The following is an 18,785-nucleotide window of genomic DNA, read 5'->3' on the forward strand; positions in this document are numbered from 1 at the left end:
GTGGGCACTTTGTGATATTTGATCAAAATATCGACCGCCTATCAACCTATTCTCCTTCAAAAACATTTTTGTGTAACAAAACCCTTACACGCAGCCTACAAAAAAAAAATAAAAAATCTCCCCATTTTTGTATCGAAGGAAGTTTCTAGAAAATGCGGGGATTAACATGTAACGCATGTGACAAGGAATTTGTAGATGATACTGAACAAAAACTGCATTATAAATCTGAATGGCACCGCTACAATCTTAAACGCAAGGTATTTTTTTGTTGTATTTGATGAATTTAAACAACATATTCGATGTTTGTTGAGTAATTAGCGTGTATTTACTGCTTATCCCTTTTTTATTTGAATTTTTTAAAAAATATATATTCGTTCATTTGTTGAGTGATTTTCGTGTATTTCTCAGTTACCCCTTTTGTATTTGAATTTAAATTGATGTATTTGTTCGTTTGTTGAGTAATTTTGTGTGTATTAATTTCTGTTTATTGTGTATTAGAATTCACAATACATTTTACCCTCCCCAGACCCCGCTTTGTGGGAATAAACTGGGTTTGTTGTTGTTATTGTGTATTAGAATTCAGATTTGAATGGTTCTGAACCTATGTAACTAGGTAGATTAAGCATATGTCCTTCATTAGGTTGGGGGTTCCTAATGTGGAGGGTCGGAGCTAGATTGTTTGTTATAGGTTCGGCGTGCCTTGGTAACTTTAGCTCAAATCATGTTTTTGTGTTAAAAAAATCGATCTTTTTAGCTTTAGCAAGCAAAAAATGGTTGTGTTGTACACTATGAGGTCTCAGGTTCAAATTGAGTTACCATTACTGGTGGGAGCCTGGGAGGTGGGAGGTAAGAGGTAAGGAGTTAGTCGAGGTGCGCTCAAGTTGGGCGGACACCATGGTTATTGATTAATAATAGTAGTAGTAGTAGTAATAATTATTGTGGATGTAGTGGTCAATGGAAGTGGGTTAAGAACCATGAGGTCTTACGTTCAAACCCCAATAGAGACAAAAAAACACTAGATGATTCTTCTCATCTGTTCTGGCCTTGGTGAACAGAGTTACCCGGTACCTATTGCTGGTGGGAGGTGACAGGTGTTCCGTGGAATTGGTCGAGGTGCGCTGAAACTGGTCCGGATACCACAGTCATCGCCTTGGTGGACAGGGTTACCCCGTACTTGTTGCTGGTGGGAAGTGGCAGGTTTCCATGGAATTAGTCGCGATAGCTGGCCCGGACACCACGATCATCAAAAAGAAATTGTGGATCAAAACCTATAAGCTAAAAGTACTTGCTACCCTCTTGCTATGTGCCCCTTTCTATAACACTAATGTTGGCCAGCTTGGATGCATCTCAATCTCAACTAATCAATATGATGCTTGCTATCTCCTATCCAAATAAGACTTGATTCTCCAAGGTGTAGATACTTGGGAAAGTGAAGTAGTCATGTCCCAATTTATGACTCACTTTTCTTTCTAGTCAATTTGTTTATTATTCTCTGTCTTGAGCCGGGGGTCTATCGGAAACAGCCTTGCTACCTATATGGACCGCGTACATCTTACCCTCCCCAGACCCCACTGTGTGGGAATACACTGGGTTTGTTGTTGTTGTTGTTTTCTTTCTAGTCAACTCCAAAAAGAATGACACATTTCTACCTTTAGTAACATCTTTAGCTTTAAAATGTCCATTTTAGCCTTGATGAAATGATTTATAGTCACCCAAATATCTATGACTTATTTTAGACCACAAGTTTCAAAAGTCTTTATTTCTTAAACTTCGTGCCGAGTCAAACTACCTCTCATAAATTGGGACGGAGGGAGTAGCTTTTTTGTCACCATGAGCTAAGAGTAGAGAGGACTGAGGATAGAGTTTCATTTTTCATTTACAGGGTAGTTGGCTAGAGCTATAGCATGCCAGCTCACATAATATATGGTTTTATTTTACTATAACTGCATATAATGTGTGTGGGTTAGGTGCATTCTACTGGTGCGAACATTGCTCATTTGTAACCAAAAGCATTGATTTCTATTTATTACACTTGATGTCTCACGGAGAGCTTCTCCAAGTCCACAGCTGGAGCATTATCAGCTTTGATTAAGTGGATGAAGCAGAGATGACCCTCAGGCAGATCAAGATCATGAGGGCATATGAGTTGTAAAAACATTGGCATTTTCTAAGAGGATATTTTATGAGTACAGAGGTGCTATTGAGTTGACGATGCCAATTCATTTTTTCTGTAGTTAGTTGCTCTTTTAGTAGAGCTCTCTTTTGTGAAGTAAGCGTTGAAGATTAGTGATAGGAAATGATTAAGATGCTAGAGTGAAGGATAAGAAGGACCGGGATGTCTTTTGTGGGGTGGGGCCTTACTCAATTTTATGCTGATAATGTGAATTTCTGTATGGTCAGGACTTATGTAGCTGTAAGTTGATTACTGGATTGGGAATTATTATGGTAAGTAGTAAAAGAGCGTGGAGCATGATATGTAGATTAGGAAAAAAAAAAAACTGGTATTGAAGTGAAGAAGGGTAGTGTCGGGCTCACGGTCCTTCTAGTTGTGAGCCATGCACAGCTGGCCATGGAGGATTTCTTGGTTATGGAAAAAGAGGAGGGTGGAGGGTTGGCAAATATTGTTCTTGTGTCTTACAAGAAATCACCTTTTTTTTTTTCTTTTTAACTTGAAGGATAAATTTCTAGTCTGATTTGTTGGGAAGTGACATGTTGTTACCTTTTATACTTGGTGATAGAAAAATGGGAAGTTAAATTTGATTGTTTTATTTTTCTTCAACTCTGGCTAGTTTTGCTCAGGGGCGGATTTAGAAGGTACGGTGGGGGTTCCTGGGAACCCACTAACTTTCGTACGGATCTTGTATTTATATTGAGAAATTTAGTAAATATATAAAAATTATAAGCTAGGAACCCACAATAAAGTGTGCTATTGGTCTAGTGGCAAAGCAAGTGCATGTTGAAACACTGTTGTCCTCTTGGTTGTGGTTTCTAACCCCATCACTCACTTTTTTTTTTTTTTTTTGCCCAAGAAACCCACAAGCTTAAAATTCTAGATCCGCCTTTGATTTTGCTTTTTTGTGGCGGACCTTGATTCAGTCAGTTTCCTGTTCATTGAATAATCAATGTCTTACCAGAGGGGTACATGTGATATATATGCTATGTTCTGTTCGAAAAAGGTATGTTGATCAAACTTATCAAAAAGCAAAGCAAAAACTGGATTTCACCTGTTAAAGCAAAGAAGTGGATTATGCTAGAAAATATACTACTAATATGATGCTTCATAGGATTTTTTTCTTTCTATATCTCTGGTATCGTAACCAAAATCCACATATCATTGGTGTTTTCTTAGGCGAGGAAGAGTATGAGTCTGGTAGAGGAACCTGTGTTCAACTGATATTTTTCAACTGAATACTACCAAACTAGGGACTTAATTCTATGTTGCTCGGACTCTTCAAAGATGCCGCCGCGTGCCTGTCGGATCCTCCAAAAGGAGTGCACTTTTGGAAGTATCCGACATGATTGCGACAACATTTTGCATCATTCGTCTAAGTTTAGTATTGATGACTATTTAAGAGTCTGTCTCTTCCATATGGGGTTTGTTATGTAATGGCTTCGTGGGTAAGTATGCAGAATTGCTGTTCTTGCTCTCATGCATGTTTTTTCAGGTTGCAGGAGTTCCTGGAGTGAGAGAGGCTATTTTTCTAGCCAGACAGTCTGCACTTGCAGAAGAGAACGAAAAGTTAAATGAAACTCCATTGCTATATGCCTGTGGTCTGTGTGGCAAAGAGTATAGAAGCTCCAAGGCTCATGCTCAGCATCTGAAATCTAAAAGTCACCTAGCGCGGGCTTCTCAACAACCAGGTCATCATGATGAGAATAGTGTAACAATCAAGCCGCTTCTACGCCACCCTCGAAATGAAACTTCTCAGAAGGCAAAAGAAGATGTTGAGGAGAGTGATGAAAGCGATGAAAGTGAATGGGAGGAGGTTGATCCAGATGAAGAGATGATTAGTGAAGCCACCGATCCTTTGAGAGACTTAAAGATGAATGAGCGTACATCTAATGACAATATGGATGAAGATACTGATGATGAATATGTTGGAAACTTGGACCCATCTTGTTGCTTTATGTGTGATAAAGAACTCAAGACCATTGAGAGCTGCATGGTTCACATGCACAAGAAGCATGGATTCTTCATACCTGATGTCGAGTATTTGAAGGATCCCAAAGGGTTCTTGACTTACCTTGGTCTCAAGGTAGAATATGTGCCTCCTCTCGTCTTTTTTCCAGCCCGCATTAACTATTTTGTGTGTTCACGATCTTTTTCTTTTTCCCTGTGCAGGTTAAAAGGGATTTCATGTGTCTGTATTGCAATTACAGATGTCAACCTTTCAGCAGTTTGGAAGCAGTTCGGAAGCATATGGAAGCAAAGAACCATTGCAGAGTGCATTATGGTGATGGCGATGATGATGAAGAAGCTGAATTAGAAGAGTTTTATGACTATAGCAGCAGGTATGGTTTCTAATATGATTACTTTCTATGTAATTCGGGTAGGATTAGTGTAGTGCACTGTATTCTTTTCTAGATTTTTTTAAGAAAGCAATTTAGGTAGGATGTGTGTAAAGCACTGTACCTTTTGTTACTGCTTTTGAGACGTTCTCTTTGTTCGTAGCTTTGTGGATGAAACTGGGAAACAGATTGTTTTATCGGATGACACGGGCAACAGTGTGGCACTTGGAAATGGTGGATCTGAGCTCATAATAACGACAAGACGTAATGATGGAGTATCAGTTAGGACTCTTGGATCAAGAGAGTTTTTGCGATACTACCGACAGAAACTGAGGCCCACACGGACCAATGATGTGGCTATAAGTGCTGCATTAGCTGCAAGGTATGTATTTAACTTGTTCAAAAAGTATTCATCATCATCATCACCTTTGTTCACTTCAAAACCGTCATTTGAGCAAAAAAAACTGTTCTTTCCAGGTACCGAAGCATGGGTCTTGCAACTGTGCAGTCCAGGGAGCACATGGTTAAGCTGAAGGTGTTAAAGGCCATGAATAGATCTGGTGTGGAGAATATGCGCAGTAAGATTGGCATGAAAAGCAACGTCATTCGTAACCTCCCTAAGAATATACCATATTAGTCCTTTCCATACTAATATTAGCCTTATAATGTTCTCGGAGACAACTTTTGTAATTCCCTGTCATATTTGACTTTCTGGTTTTGCATTGCCATATACATTGTTTGGTATTGCATTGCCATATACATTGTTTGGTATTTCTATAAAAGGGTGAATTGATTGAACCAAATCTTGATTGTCAAATTTTCCTTTCTTAGTTCCCTGGTTGTTGGAAATGCCGAATGTTTTTGTGTTAGAACATGTTGTTAAGTTGGATATAGAGTGTATCACCTCTACCGGTGGTGAGATCTATGCTTGACCGTAATCATTCTTGTTTTGGATCGTTAAAAGTTTTTGTGTTGGAACTTGTTTTTAAGTTGGATATAGCGTGGATGACCTCTACCGATGTGAGATCTCTGCTCGACTGTAATCATTCTTGTTTTGGATCGTTTTGAGGGTTGTTCTAGATGGATGCACCACAAGATCTTTCAGAGAAATATTCTTGTGTTTTGTGCTTTGACACCTAGAAAGCAGTTTCCTGTATCCAATTTTGTTATATTATATGTCAGCAAGATAGGTTCTTCAATCATATTTCTCAGTGGTACCAATTCGTCCATGGTCTTGGAAGTGTCTTACGTAGGCTTATCTTATAGTACCTATTTGTCAATATGTATGTCTAAAAGTACTTTTTGTGGGGATTTTTGGTTCTTTTTATGGTTTTGATGATCAATGTGGTGTCATTGCATGTCAATAAATGGTCTGGAGTAATTGGTAAAGTTATTGCGATGTGATTAGATCACGGGTTCAAAACAGCTCCGTGCACAAATGTTAGGTGAGGTTGCATATAATAGATCTTTGTGTTTTGTCCCTTCCTCTATTTGCGCACGTAGCTTTGGTGCACCGTGCTACCCTTTTGAAACGCCTAACCTAGTTTTGGTACGGTTAGTTTACCAGGAGGTTAGCATGAGGATTGTCTAATCATTTTGCTGCCTCAAGGTTAGCTAGTCATACACAACTAACTCGAATACTCTTAGATGATCATACACAACAAACTAGAATACTCTTAATTCTGGAAGGCACATGAGTCTATCTTATTGAATTACTTTTACATGATTCTCTCAAGCGTTTAGTATGCCCTTAACATGTGTCGAATGTACAATCTTAACATGTGTCGAATGTACAATCTTTTGAAAGTTTTTTTTGATGAATAAAACTTGTAAGATCAACATTAAAAGTCTCAGCTTCTCCTAACAACGGTCAAAGGGTCAATATGCCATACGAATTTGAATTACTCGAGTCAGTACATATACAATCTTTTGAAGGTTTTTTTTTTTTTTTTTATGAACAAAACTTGTAAGATCAACATTAAAAGTCTCAGCTTCTCCTAACAACGGTCAAAGGATTAATATGCCACACGAATTTGAATTACTCGAGCCAGTTAGCTTCAGATGCTAGATAGTTAAATTTCTTATTTGACCATACAATAAAAGTCATTACTGGGTATGATAATTGATAACCACTAATAATTCTTACTAGATGGGAACAAGTATTTATCTTTCACCTACCCACTTCATAGCAACTAAAAGAACAACTTGAATTTCTTATTACCCTCAAAGCTGCAAATTAGTCCAAAGTATGGAGCTCTAATTCACACTCAATTAATGAAAAAAATAAATAAATCGGCGCACTATAACTCTCGGTTTGTGAGAGTATCTAAGAAGGGTCAAATCAGAAGGATTTATTATACACAGACATTTCTACAAGAGGTTATTTCCCCGACTTGAACTTGTGACCTCGAGATTACATGAAGGCTAGGTTTTATTTTATGTGGGCCAAAGATTCCCTTTGCTCTTATGGGAAAAGTCACTTCCTTTTTCCAGAAAGTTCTTTTACAATTTTATCGATTACTTCAACGTAAAAAACAGAAATAAATTATTTTTCTATAAATGAATTACCCAATAAAAGAGTAACAATTTCCAATGTGAAATAACCACCCTAAAAAAGTTCTGCATAAGTTTGACTATTATTAATTTGGTAGCCCAAATTTTTAGCCTTCCTTGACAATAAACAACTTTTTTTAAATTAATACCAAATCATGACAAGTTTTTGTATAATTGAAAAAAGTGACATAGTATATTCTAATATTCTCCCGGACAAGATTACATCAAACTGGAAGTGCGAAAAGAAATATATATTAAAAAATAAATTAATTTAAACAATTGTCTATTCAATCACTTAGATTGAAAACAACAATTAATATACATATATATGTATGTAAGTACATAAAACATTATTACTCCCTCCGTTCCATTTATGTATCGTTATTTTTTTTAATCTATCCCAAAATAACTATTTAATGATAACATTTTTATTTTATCCTTAATGAATCCAACTTAATAAGAAAAAATAAAGTCATCACTCATTTCTTAAACTCTGTGCCCGATCAAAAGACTATACATAAAATGGGACGGAGGAAGTACTCCCCCCGTCCCATTTTATGTGTCGCTATTTTCTTTTTAGTCCGTGCCAAAAAGAATATCACATTTTCTTATTTAGTATTAACTATGTAATAACATCATTCCTATTTTATTATTAGTGCGTCCCACTTATTAAAAAAAGTCAATAAAAAATAAACATTAAAATAAATTTAAAAAGGACAATTTTGTAAACCTTATAAAGTCATCACTCATTTCTTAAACTCCGTGCCTAATCAAAAGGCGACACATAAAATGGAAACGGAGATAGTAATAAATATTACTAATTAATTAAAATACATAAGTAGATAGATATCGTCATACCAATAACTAAAAGTAACAACAACAACAATATACCGAATATAATTTTATAACGTGGAACATGTTATAAAGCAAGAAAGAATAAAGAAGAAGAGTAGAGAGAGAATAGAGATTAATTCTTATTTGTCTTGAGGGATGAGAGATTATATGATTGTAAATACAATGAACAAAACCCCTCTATTTATAGGGGAAATTTACTCCTAATCTGAGTAAAAGATGGATGTTTCACATCCTAATAGATATCAAAGTAGATCTTAATAGATCTTGATAGACAACGACAACAACAACAACAACAAAAAACCCAGTGTATTCCCACATAGTGAGGTCTGGGAAGGGTAAGATGTACGCAGTCCATACCTCTACCTCTAAAGAAATAGATAGATCTTGATAGACATTCACTATAATGTAAATACATTTATAACACTCCCCCTTGAATGTCTAATTGGTAGATAATGTGCCTCGTTAAAATCTTACTAGAAAAAACCCAGTGGAAAAAAAATCTAGTGAAGGAAAAAGAGTACACATCTCTAACAATACGCATATAGGCTGCCTCATTAAAAACCTTACAAGGAAAATCCGGTGGGATAAAACCTTGAAAAGAAAAAAGAGTACAACGCGTATTTGCTCCCCCTAATGAGAACATCTTTGAACTTTTGCATCCCGATCTTGTGCACCATCTTCTTAAAAGTTGTAATTGGAGAAGACTTGGTGAATAAATCAGTCACATTGTCAGGTGAACGAATCTGTTGCACGTTAATATCATCATTCTTTTGTAGCTCATGTATATAGAAAAACTTTGGCAAAATATGCTTCGTTTTATCTCCATTTATGAATCCTCCCTTAAGATGTGCTATGTATGCTGAATTATCTCTGTGTAAAATTGTGGGTAGATTGTCATATTTCACACCATATTTTTCTCGAATGAGATGTATAATGGACCTCAGCAATACACATTCTCGGCTTGCTTCATGAATAGCTATTATCTCAGCATGATTCGATGAAGTGGCTACGATAGACTGCTTTGTATATCTCCAAGATATGACAGTATCCCCACATGTGAACACATTGTATGTTTGAGACCAAGATTTATGCGGGTTAGATGAGTACCCAACGTCAGCATAACCAGTAAGATCGGAACTGCAATCTTTAGAACAAAATAAACTCATGTATCTTATTTCATTTCGATGCCTCCTAGTAGGAGTAGAAACATACCTTGCTAACAAATTGAGCGAAAGGCTATATTGGGTCTTGTAGTTTTTTACAAGATACATGAGTGCACCAATTGTACTAAGATATGGTACTTTATAACCAATCCAAATTGGTATATTTCTCATTTCAGCAAATAATCTTATTGCTTTTGAAAACTCTCCAAGAGTTTCAATAATTTTCAAGCTATAAGCTTATACAATATAAGGATTATCAATAAGTTTCCCAGAAACTTTTATATTTTGAATCTTTAAAGAAGTTTTCATACAAATTTTGTCAAAGTGACAATATTCAACATTTTATTTGTGACATCTTCAAGTGTCTGGACTGCAAATCAAATAAATTTTCACTTACCAAGATGCATCATTTCATGTCACTTGATAAATGTTTCTATGTCAGTATGCTTAAATTAACGTAGAATTCAGATTCTCGTAATCTTTCACAATATTGCGTCAATATTGTGTCAAAGATATTGATGATATATCATTTTGTATCGGTTCACAATGCGACATAACATTTGAGATCTCATCACTTCATTATTTTTAGGTACATGAACCTCTCATAAGGTTTCATGAAGTGTTATGTCGTAGGCTCTTCAAGAGCTCATTGCCTTCTTATTATGATTATTTGCTCCTTATTTTTCAAGGACTATTTCATTTGGAATCGATCAGTCTACCACGCTTCACGCATGCATAGACTTTGTCCTTTAGGAACACAAAATAAGAGTACTAGCGCTTAATATGAGATGCTTTCGGCATATGAAATATTGAATTATCTTTTGGATAAGGATATGGTGATAATTCCTATCATATTTCATAGCGCTTATAATCTCTCCCTTATGTTAGGAAAACTAACATACATCCTCTACTTCTTTGAGGAATCCATCATTGTGCATTATGGGATATTCATTAATCATATACCGCACATCAAAATTATTAGAGGGAATAATTGGTTCCCGACCTTGAACCAATTGAGAGGGAATAAATAATTATAATTTATTGGTCTGATGCATACAAATGCTATTGCAATATATCATATTTCAGATCAATACATTAAGTTTTGTTCTCATTAACAATGGTTTAGATATTTATCGAAGATATTCAATGCTAAACCATCATCATCAAGATGAATTATCTTGATTACACAATCTAAAAATTATGCTCAATTTATATTGAACAAGTAACTTTATAAATATCAAACGTAGGTTGACCATGAATGTACATGTGATCATCTTATTGATGCATCTTTTCAACATATCACATGACAGGTGAACGGACCCTTATTCACTTTTTATAGTTTTCAGATTTGAAGGGATCCAATCCCAATATTAGTTGGTCCAATTAACTTTTCATGAGAACAAACGACATAAACAATTCTTGAAGAATCTTCTAGTTCTTCAATACATGCACATCTTCGAGATGTCACAATCGTTCATATCAATTTATGAACTTTTATTCTAGTAAACTCCAAGTTTACCATGACATGTACTTTTTCTTTAGTAAATTTCAGATTTACTATTACATGAATAAATTTCAGATTTAATACTTTAGAAGTAAATTTCAAAATTATCCAACCTCTTTCGGGGGTGAGTTGTGATACAATCACAATTAAGTGCACGTTTGCATTAATAAGTTTCTCATTCCCCAGGAATGGAATATAATCGTGCCTTAAGTCTATCAAATTATGATAGCTTATAACCTCTTTCAAGATTTTGCTACTTCAGAAGCAAATTGAGGCATACATATAATGTAGAGAATTTTTCTCTAGCATATCTTATAATCATATAAACGTGTGAAAATATCATCACTTTTGATGATCATTATCATATTGTCCCTCCACGCGTATATTTGTGCATTCAATCACTTGTCTTCTTTCAGACATATTATGCACTGCTACCACATACACCTCAAGAATGAAGTAAGTTGTCATATTTCAGACTTATCATATATTGCTACCACATTCACTTCATAGAATGGAGCATATTCAATGGGTCGAATTTCAAACTTTTCATCAAACACCCATTATTTTGTCTTAGCCATCACAATATCATCAATACGATGTATTGAGATTCAAACTCAATATTTGATCCATATAAAGACGTCTTAGGCATGAATCGATGGGACTTGAACCCAACATATTATCAACCTTTTTGATAATATTAATCCTAATATAAATGGTTCCAAACCAATTATTTTTTCTCAAATCTAGCAATAATTATATTATTAATAAAAAAATACAAATAACAAAAGGAATTACTAACCTTGTCCTTTAGATTTATAATTTCATCTTATTTGGCAGAATCTCGTGCTAATAACGTATTATAAAGCAAAGAAGAATAAAGAAGAAGAGTAGAGAGAGAATAAATATTAATTTTTATTTCTCTTGAGGGATGAAAGATTATATGATTGCAAATACAATGAATAAAACCTCTCTATTTATAAGAGAAATTTACTCCTAGTCTGAGTCTTAGTATGAGTAAAAGATAGATGCTTCAAATTTTAATAGATAGCAAAGTAAATTTTGATAAACATTCACTATAATATAAATAAACACAACATAACAAGTATACAACATATGAAGGTCTATATGTTGTGGAAATATAAATATTATTTGCGCCTCGAATTAGTCTAGATTCAAAAAACACATAATAAAATAATTATTAAAATAATATATAAAAATAGCTATTAATAAAAATAACATATTAAAATAGCTATTAACAAAAATAAGTAGGCTATGCATGTCAACATCCAAAATGGAAAAGAATTGCAAACACAAAACCTAGCTTTATAGAACTTTAATTAACTTATTAGACTTTTTCCTTTTACTTTTCTTTTTCTTCTTTTCAACACATTATAAACATATATAGTAGTACTATATAAAAAAAATACATTTATTCTATTTTTTCTTTTCTACTCTTTCCTCCTTCAATCTTCTTCTGGGTGTTCTTGATTTCTCACCAATTATTCAGGTTTGATCCAAAAAAATTTAATCTTTTTTTCTGTATGGGGTTTTTTAGATTAGTTTGAATGATCCATCACTGTTTTTGTTCTTTTTATAAATTCTTGAATTCATTTGGTTGACTTTTTTCATAAAAATTGAATTTTTTTTATAATCGTGGTGTTTGGGTCATCTTTTATTCACCTAGATTAAATTTATGGGATAACAAATTCTGTCCACCAAAGCTAGAACATATGAACTATAAAAATTGAATCTTTTTCTTTTGGGATAATCGTGGTGTCCGAGCCAACTTTTGTGTAACTAAGACTAAATCTATGGGATATGTGCCACCTCCTACTAGCATCATATATTAGTAATTCTGTTTACCGAGGCTAGTACAGATGGAACGAATCACCTAGTGTTTTTTGTCTCTGACCATAAAAATTGAATCTTTTTTGGTCAAGATTGATTTCTCTGTGTGTGTGTGTGTGTGTTTATGTTAATGGGTATCTGTAAAGGATTGTTGATGTCATATGTTTATCTATTTACAGTACTTGGGTGTTAAAATTTTTGGTATTTGGACATTACCTACCCTTTTTCTTGTTTTGGTGGATGCTTTTGTTGCTTTGTATGAATTGGTGAAATGATGAACTAAGAAATGGGGACTACTTATATTGAAGTTTTATTAGTATTAGTTTGCTAGTTAAGTCGAGGTGAGAAGAGGAGAGGAAGTTAGGTTCAATTCATGGCGGAGGCAAAAACCCTAGGTGATTTCTTCTCAGCTGTTCAAGACTTCAAGTGTTGTTGAGTAGAGTTACCGGGTTCCCGTGTTGTGCTGGTGGGAGGTAGCAGGTACCCGTAGAATTAGTCGATGTGCGTCTAAGTTGGTCAAGAAAAAAGATAGAGATGAAGTGAGGTTCAATTCCTAGCGGAGGCGAAAGCACTAGGTGGCTTTTGCCCATCTGTCCAAGACTTGGTGGGTAGAGTTAGTTGGTATTTGTATTGGTGGGAGGTAGTAAGTGCCCATAGAATTAGTCGAGGTCCGCCCAAACTGGTCAAAAATAAAGATAGAGGGTGTATAAAGTGGGCGTCATGAAGTTTATGTGGGAGATTACCAGTTTTCAGTAATTTGAGTTTGGGGGATTGTAAGTCTATTAATTTTGTTGATGTAACTTATAGTCAATAATTTGGGATTGTGGTTGCGATAGGTAACATAGAAATGAATTGGATTTTGCGATCGACAATTGGCTTCAGAGTCAGTGGAGAAATGGCAATAATAATGACTTAATAAGAAACGCGATTTTCATGTTTATCAGTTTAGGAGGAAGGAGTTGCATTATTTTTTTCCTCATATTGTGAAGTGAAAATGAAGAGATAGTTAAGTACTACGCTATGAGTTTTGAGGCAGTCTCTGATTGTGACATCATAAGTTGTAGCAGAAAGGGTGAAACTGGTGGCAGAGCAACAAATATCATAAGATGATTTACCAATTACTCTGTACGTATGGCAGCTTAGGAAAATGGATGCCGAGGGCATGGGATCATGTTTGTACACTTTCATGTAATAAATTTTATTAATGTTGTGGGGAAGTCCTCGTATAAAAGAGGTATAGAGAATCTAAATTAATATGATTATCTACGAGAGACATCTATATGTCTATACTAATTGGGATCTCATGGCTGCACAATAGATATACAAAAAGCAAAAGACAGGCTCTCAATATGTATGTATCATTTCCCATCTTCTCAAACGTTCTCCTTTTCCTTTTTTTTTTCTTAGTATTATTAATGTAGCACCAAGAAGGTGCTGTCAAAAGTATTTATAAGGTGCCAGAATCACTGGTATATTCCTTCTATTTTAAAGGGCTTCGATGAGATTTATCACTGGTTCAGCGTCAGTTACATAGCTCTTTTTATGCAAAAAATAGACGAGAGCAAACGATTCATTTTGATCTTATGAATAGAATTTCCTTTGTCTCCAAAACATCTGGAGTTTCTCTTGATCCAAATAGTCCACCAAATGCATGTTGGGGTAATTTCTTTCATCTGGATTCTTTCCGTTGATTTTACAACAATTCAAAAACTCACTTATATGTCCCGACGTGCTCCATTTAAGTTCTCCATCATATTAAGAAACAGCTGCCATAGTTGATCCATGAAGTGACAATGCAAAAAAAAGGTGATTAATATACTCTGGCTTTTCTCGACATAAATATTATTTAGAGCATACCTGAAATCCTATCCCTTGAAGGTTGTCATGTGTTGAGCTGCTTCTCGTGTAACCAACCAGGTAAAAGATGTTACTTTATATGGAGCAGTAGTTTCCAAGTTTACTTCCATGGCCAAGAAAGTCTTTCCTCTCCAATCACCATATCTCTTAAACTGTAAGAACCCAAGGGGCAGTATCGCAAGCTCTGCATCTTTTTCCGCGCTTGAAGGTCCAATGAGTATCACATCCTTGACTATAGCTGGCATCACAAGTGGTGCTCTAGATCGTCTCCCACACACTTGCGCATGTGACCTATTCACGCATCTTATCCCCTCTCTTTCTCAAATTTTCAGTTGCAAGGATAGCACCTCTTTCTGCCTACATGTCATGCCATTCTCCTGAAAGAATGTGTACAAGTATCTGATTTGTCTGCATTTGAGTTCAATAGTTGATCATTTGGTCTTTTGATGTTCAAATTATTTTTTAATATTAGAACCTTCTTATAAATAATCAATATTTGCACCTTCTTATGCAAGTTTTTCCATACGATTATTTTGGTTTCTTGTAATTGAAAAACACAAATTGATAGTTAGTATTATGAGGTGAAATGGGACAGTGTATTTGAGGAGATGGCATTTTGAGATAGAGAAGTTATATATGGATCCCTTAGCCGTTACTCTAGTATATTTTGAATTCTATTTTTGGGGTAAGTTGCAAGGGATGATGAATCAATTGTCTGCCTCCAGAGTTTATTAGCCTTCACTGATTAGTGTACTCTTTTTTCACTTTTTATCTTTCTTTTGGTCGTTTGCTTAACGGGTCTGAGATATTTGTTCTCTTCTATCTAGCTTTTGACCTATGAGTTCAAGCTTGTTTTGGTGAAATATTTGCTTACTCATATTATACTGTTGCCTTTGTTGCATAATTTCACAGTTTGTCAGCTCAATAGTATTTAATCCTGATCAGAGGAAGGGAGATGCTGCATGCTGACAGGAACTTGGTCTTTACTCTCTACCGTCACTGAAACTTCAGGCTGAAAGGAGTTATGACAAAGTATTCTACAGACGAGGTGGAACTGTATACCAATTGGGATGATGTGTTTTGTCCCATCTGCCTGGATTTTCCTCACAATGGTGTTCTCCTCCGGTGCTCATCTTATGACAAGGGTTGCAGGCCTTTTTTGTGTGACACAGATCATTTGCATTCCAACTGTCTAGAACGCTTCAAACAAGCAAATCAGATGATGGCTGGTTCACAATCACTGACATCCAATGAGCGAGAAGATGTGACAAAATCGGAGGCCAACAGCTGGCCTCCCTGCCCCTTGTGTAGAGGAGAAGTTACTGGATGGGTTGTTGTTGAGAAGGCCCGCATGCATCTCGATGTCAAGGAACGCTGTTGTGAAGAGGATAAATGTGGATTTAAAGGTACCTTCGCTGAACTCCAGAAACATGCTAAACTTGACCACCCTCATGCATGTCCCTCAAAAATCGATCCTGCTCGACAGATTGACTGGGAAAACTTTCAGCAGTCCTCCGAAATAATAGACGTCTTGAGTACTATTCATGCAGAAGTTCCCCGAGGGGTTGTTTTAGGTGATTATGTGATTGAATATGGAAATGATAATTCTGATGATGAATTTGAGAATTTCCCTTCAGCGGAAGGGAACTGGTGGACATCATGTATCTTGTATCAGGTATTTAATAACTTTAGGACGTCTAGAAACAGAAGAAGATCTAGAGTAAGTAATACAAGAAGAGGAAACCGTCATTTGGGTTATGATGCTTCAAACTCTGATGAGAGTTCTGTGACGTCTGTAGAGTATGTAGATTATGGGGTTGATGAGACTGATGATGAGTTTGTAACTGCTGCTGGCCTCTCAAGAAGAAGAGCTGATAGTCGCAGGTTAGTAACTTCAAGATAAATCGTCCTTATTTTCATATGCACTACATTTGTAAAGCTCGTCTTGATTTGAGGATGTTTTAACCACAGTAAAGTGGGAGAATTCATTATTGTAGATCTCGTACACGTCAGAATTCGTCAAGCTGTTGTCTTTCTTTCTCTATAAAAGAACTCATATTATCTGGAGATAAGAGTGTCGTCTTTCACTTGCAGGTTCTTTCATCCACGAATGGCACTCCTTCCAAACTCTCCCTGCTGTTTTCTTCCTTCTGACAATTTCAATACATACTAACCGCCACTCCATTTTTATCCTCATAAAATGATCCACCAACAAATAACTTCAACTGTTTTGAGTCGTCATACAAAATTGAGATAACAAGTCCTAAATTATATTTAGATATGATCATATGGTGGTGGAGAAAAGTATTAGTCATGGAAGTCCAAACAACGAAGTATCAAGCGAATAAATAGGAAACGGAAAAGGAGTAGAATATACTAGCCTCTTCATATTTTAATCCTCACTGGTTATATTTGCATTTCAGCTATTTCCACCACCATCAACAACAGCATACCCAATTTAGTCGCACAAAGTGGGGTTTGGGGAAGGTAGAGTGTACGTAGACCTTACCTCTATCTCAGAGGTGGAGAGGCTGTTTCCAATATACCCATCTCGAGACAAAAACAGTCTGTAAATTTCATTTATTTCCACCATTTCTAACATTATACCATTGACCTAGCTTGTTGCAACTTCTGAAGTTAAGATTTTGGGGTTACTGACTATGGTATGGTTGTGAAATCCATGGTTGTGAAAACCATGCTATTAGTACTGGCCTACTAAGAGCCTTTTCTTCTGCCTCGTAAATTGTGTTTGACGGAAACATTTGACCGTCAATCATTTACCTTTTTGCTAATTCTAAACTCCTTGTGGAAACTATAAAGAATTGATCTGGGAAGAAAACAGACAGTTCAATGTGCGTTCAAGTGATTTATAGTCGAGCATTGTCTATTCTCCCCTATCAGTATTGTTATTATTACTTGCATGCTATCTTGTTCTTCGATTCTATTATTACCTGTTGTTTCCCTTGCTTGAGTTACGTATTACATGTTGTTACTGTTTCTCTTGTCCATTATGTGCATGACTGCTTCACTGTTATATTGTTCTTTCCATACTTGGTTTTATTATGCTTTAATTGAGTTAGGATCTATTGGAAACAGCCTCTCTACCTTCACAAGGTAGGGGTAAGACTGCGTACACACCAACCCTTCTCAGAGGCCACTTGTGCGATTACACTCGGTATGTTGTTTTTGTCGTAAAGGCTGGTCCGGCTGGTCCAGTTTAAGAATTGTATTGCAGAAACATAGAAAATGGCATCATGTGAAGGAGATTGCTTTAGCGAATTTGTATTGTCAATAGTATCTTTGTCACTAATGTTCTGTCTGATTCACAAGTTTTATTTTTTTCATGCTTCCTTTGTGGTACAGTTCTCAAAGGCGACGTTCCCGCTTCTATGATAATTAGGTAAGTACTTCAGCTGAAATCCCCCCTCCACCCCATAATGGTCTATTGAACATGGATTATTTTCATGATATTAGTAGTCTTCCCTGCTGCCATGTGACCAGGAGGTCACGGGGGTACAAGCTGTGGAAATAGCCTCTAGCCTCTGGTAGAAATGCCAACAGACCCTTGTGGTCCGGTCCTTTCTTAAACCCCACAAATTGCAGGAGTTTTAGTGCACCGGGCTGCCCTTTACTAGTGGTCTTTCCAGTAGATACGATGATGTGCCAACTACGATGGTGCAATCCATCTTCCTGTTACTCCAGTAGCTATATCGATCCATTTCTTACATGTGATTTTTTGCATGTTCTAGGAATAATAAAGGATCCACTGGAAAGACTCGAGTGTATCTTCATTCGCGTGAAAACTGGCAATCACTCACCTAAGTGTTTGTATTCCCGGTGGACTAGTGGCCGATGAAGTGAAAAGGGAAAGGTTTTATAAACCTCTTCTTTTAGTTGTGGTGCAAACAATTGTAAGCTTGATTGATGCTTGCTCATGATAAAGTGAAGGCTTCATAGATGGTCTTTAGAACAATTTAACTTTTGTAAACGTGATGTTTCGAATCGATTTGTTGTTATCTGTTGCAGATTGTCAATTGCTTTAGATCCTTCAGAAATTTCCAAAAAAAAAAGGGTAAATATTAACTTTCATTGTCTATTTTGTTCATAGTATGAATTGCATTTTGTTCACTAATGATGAATATTGATAGCAAAGTTTGGTGAATGGTCTCCATTTTGACCTTTGAAGTATGTATGAATCGATTCAACATTGAAGAAAGAATCGAATATTCATCGATCAAATCATTGCACGACTTGTTAAAACTAGGGCGGGTGGTTAACCCCCCTCACACACACACACTCAAGTGTGTGCATCGATCAAATCATTGCACGACTTGTTAAAACTAGGGCGGGTGGTTAGCCCCCCTCACACACACACTCAAGTGTGTGCATCAAACTCTGCTAGCATGAGGCATAGCGGAAGCTTTAGTGCATCATACTGTCTTTCCGTCTATTAGCGCTATCAATTTTTCAAAATTTACATTTAAGCATATGTCAAA

General features: G+C 36.0%; 2 protein-coding genes across 4 annotated transcripts; both read left to right on the forward strand.

Annotated features, from left to right (window-relative positions):
- Window positions 1-5,312, forward strand: LOC107850941 (cytoplasmic 60S subunit biogenesis factor REI1 homolog 1). The gene is made up of 5 exons (XM_016695801.2): window positions 1-257; window positions 3,666-4,256; window positions 4,343-4,512; window positions 4,673-4,891; window positions 4,987-5,312. Exons 1-5 carry the CDS (start codon window positions 153-155, stop codon window positions 5,144-5,146), a joined length of 1,245 nt encoding a protein of 414 aa, XP_016551287.1. The 5' UTR covers window positions 1-152; the 3' UTR covers window positions 5,147-5,312.
- Window positions 5,313-11,928: 6,616 nt separating this feature from the next.
- On the forward strand, window positions 11,929-18,451 carry LOC107850907. Of its 3 annotated transcripts, XM_016695721.2 has the most exons (4): window positions 11,929-12,091; window positions 15,202-16,173; window positions 17,653-17,689; window positions 18,039-18,451. In XM_016695721.2, the coding sequence occupies exons 2-3, from the start codon at window positions 15,314-15,316 to the stop codon at window positions 17,687-17,689; spliced, it is 897 nt and encodes a 298-aa protein (XP_016551207.2). In that variant the 5' UTR covers window positions 11,929-12,091; window positions 15,202-15,313; the 3' UTR covers window positions 18,039-18,451. The 3 variants fall into 3 exon arrangements, with proteins under 3 accessions (XP_016551207.2, XP_047257209.1, XP_016551206.2); XM_047401253.1 differs by lacking the exon at window positions 17,653-17,689 and having other exon boundaries at window positions 11,941-12,091; XM_016695720.2 differs by lacking the exon at window positions 18,039-18,451 and having other exon boundaries at window positions 11,941-12,091; window positions 16,384-17,690.
- Window positions 18,452-18,785: the final 334 nt, after the last annotated feature.

This window comes from Capsicum annuum, chromosome 12 (assembly GCF_002878395.1).
Source record: "Capsicum annuum cultivar UCD-10X-F1 chromosome 12, UCD10Xv1.1, whole genome shotgun sequence".
In the NCBI taxonomy this organism is placed as follows: domain Eukaryota; kingdom Viridiplantae; phylum Streptophyta; class Magnoliopsida; order Solanales; family Solanaceae; genus Capsicum; species Capsicum annuum.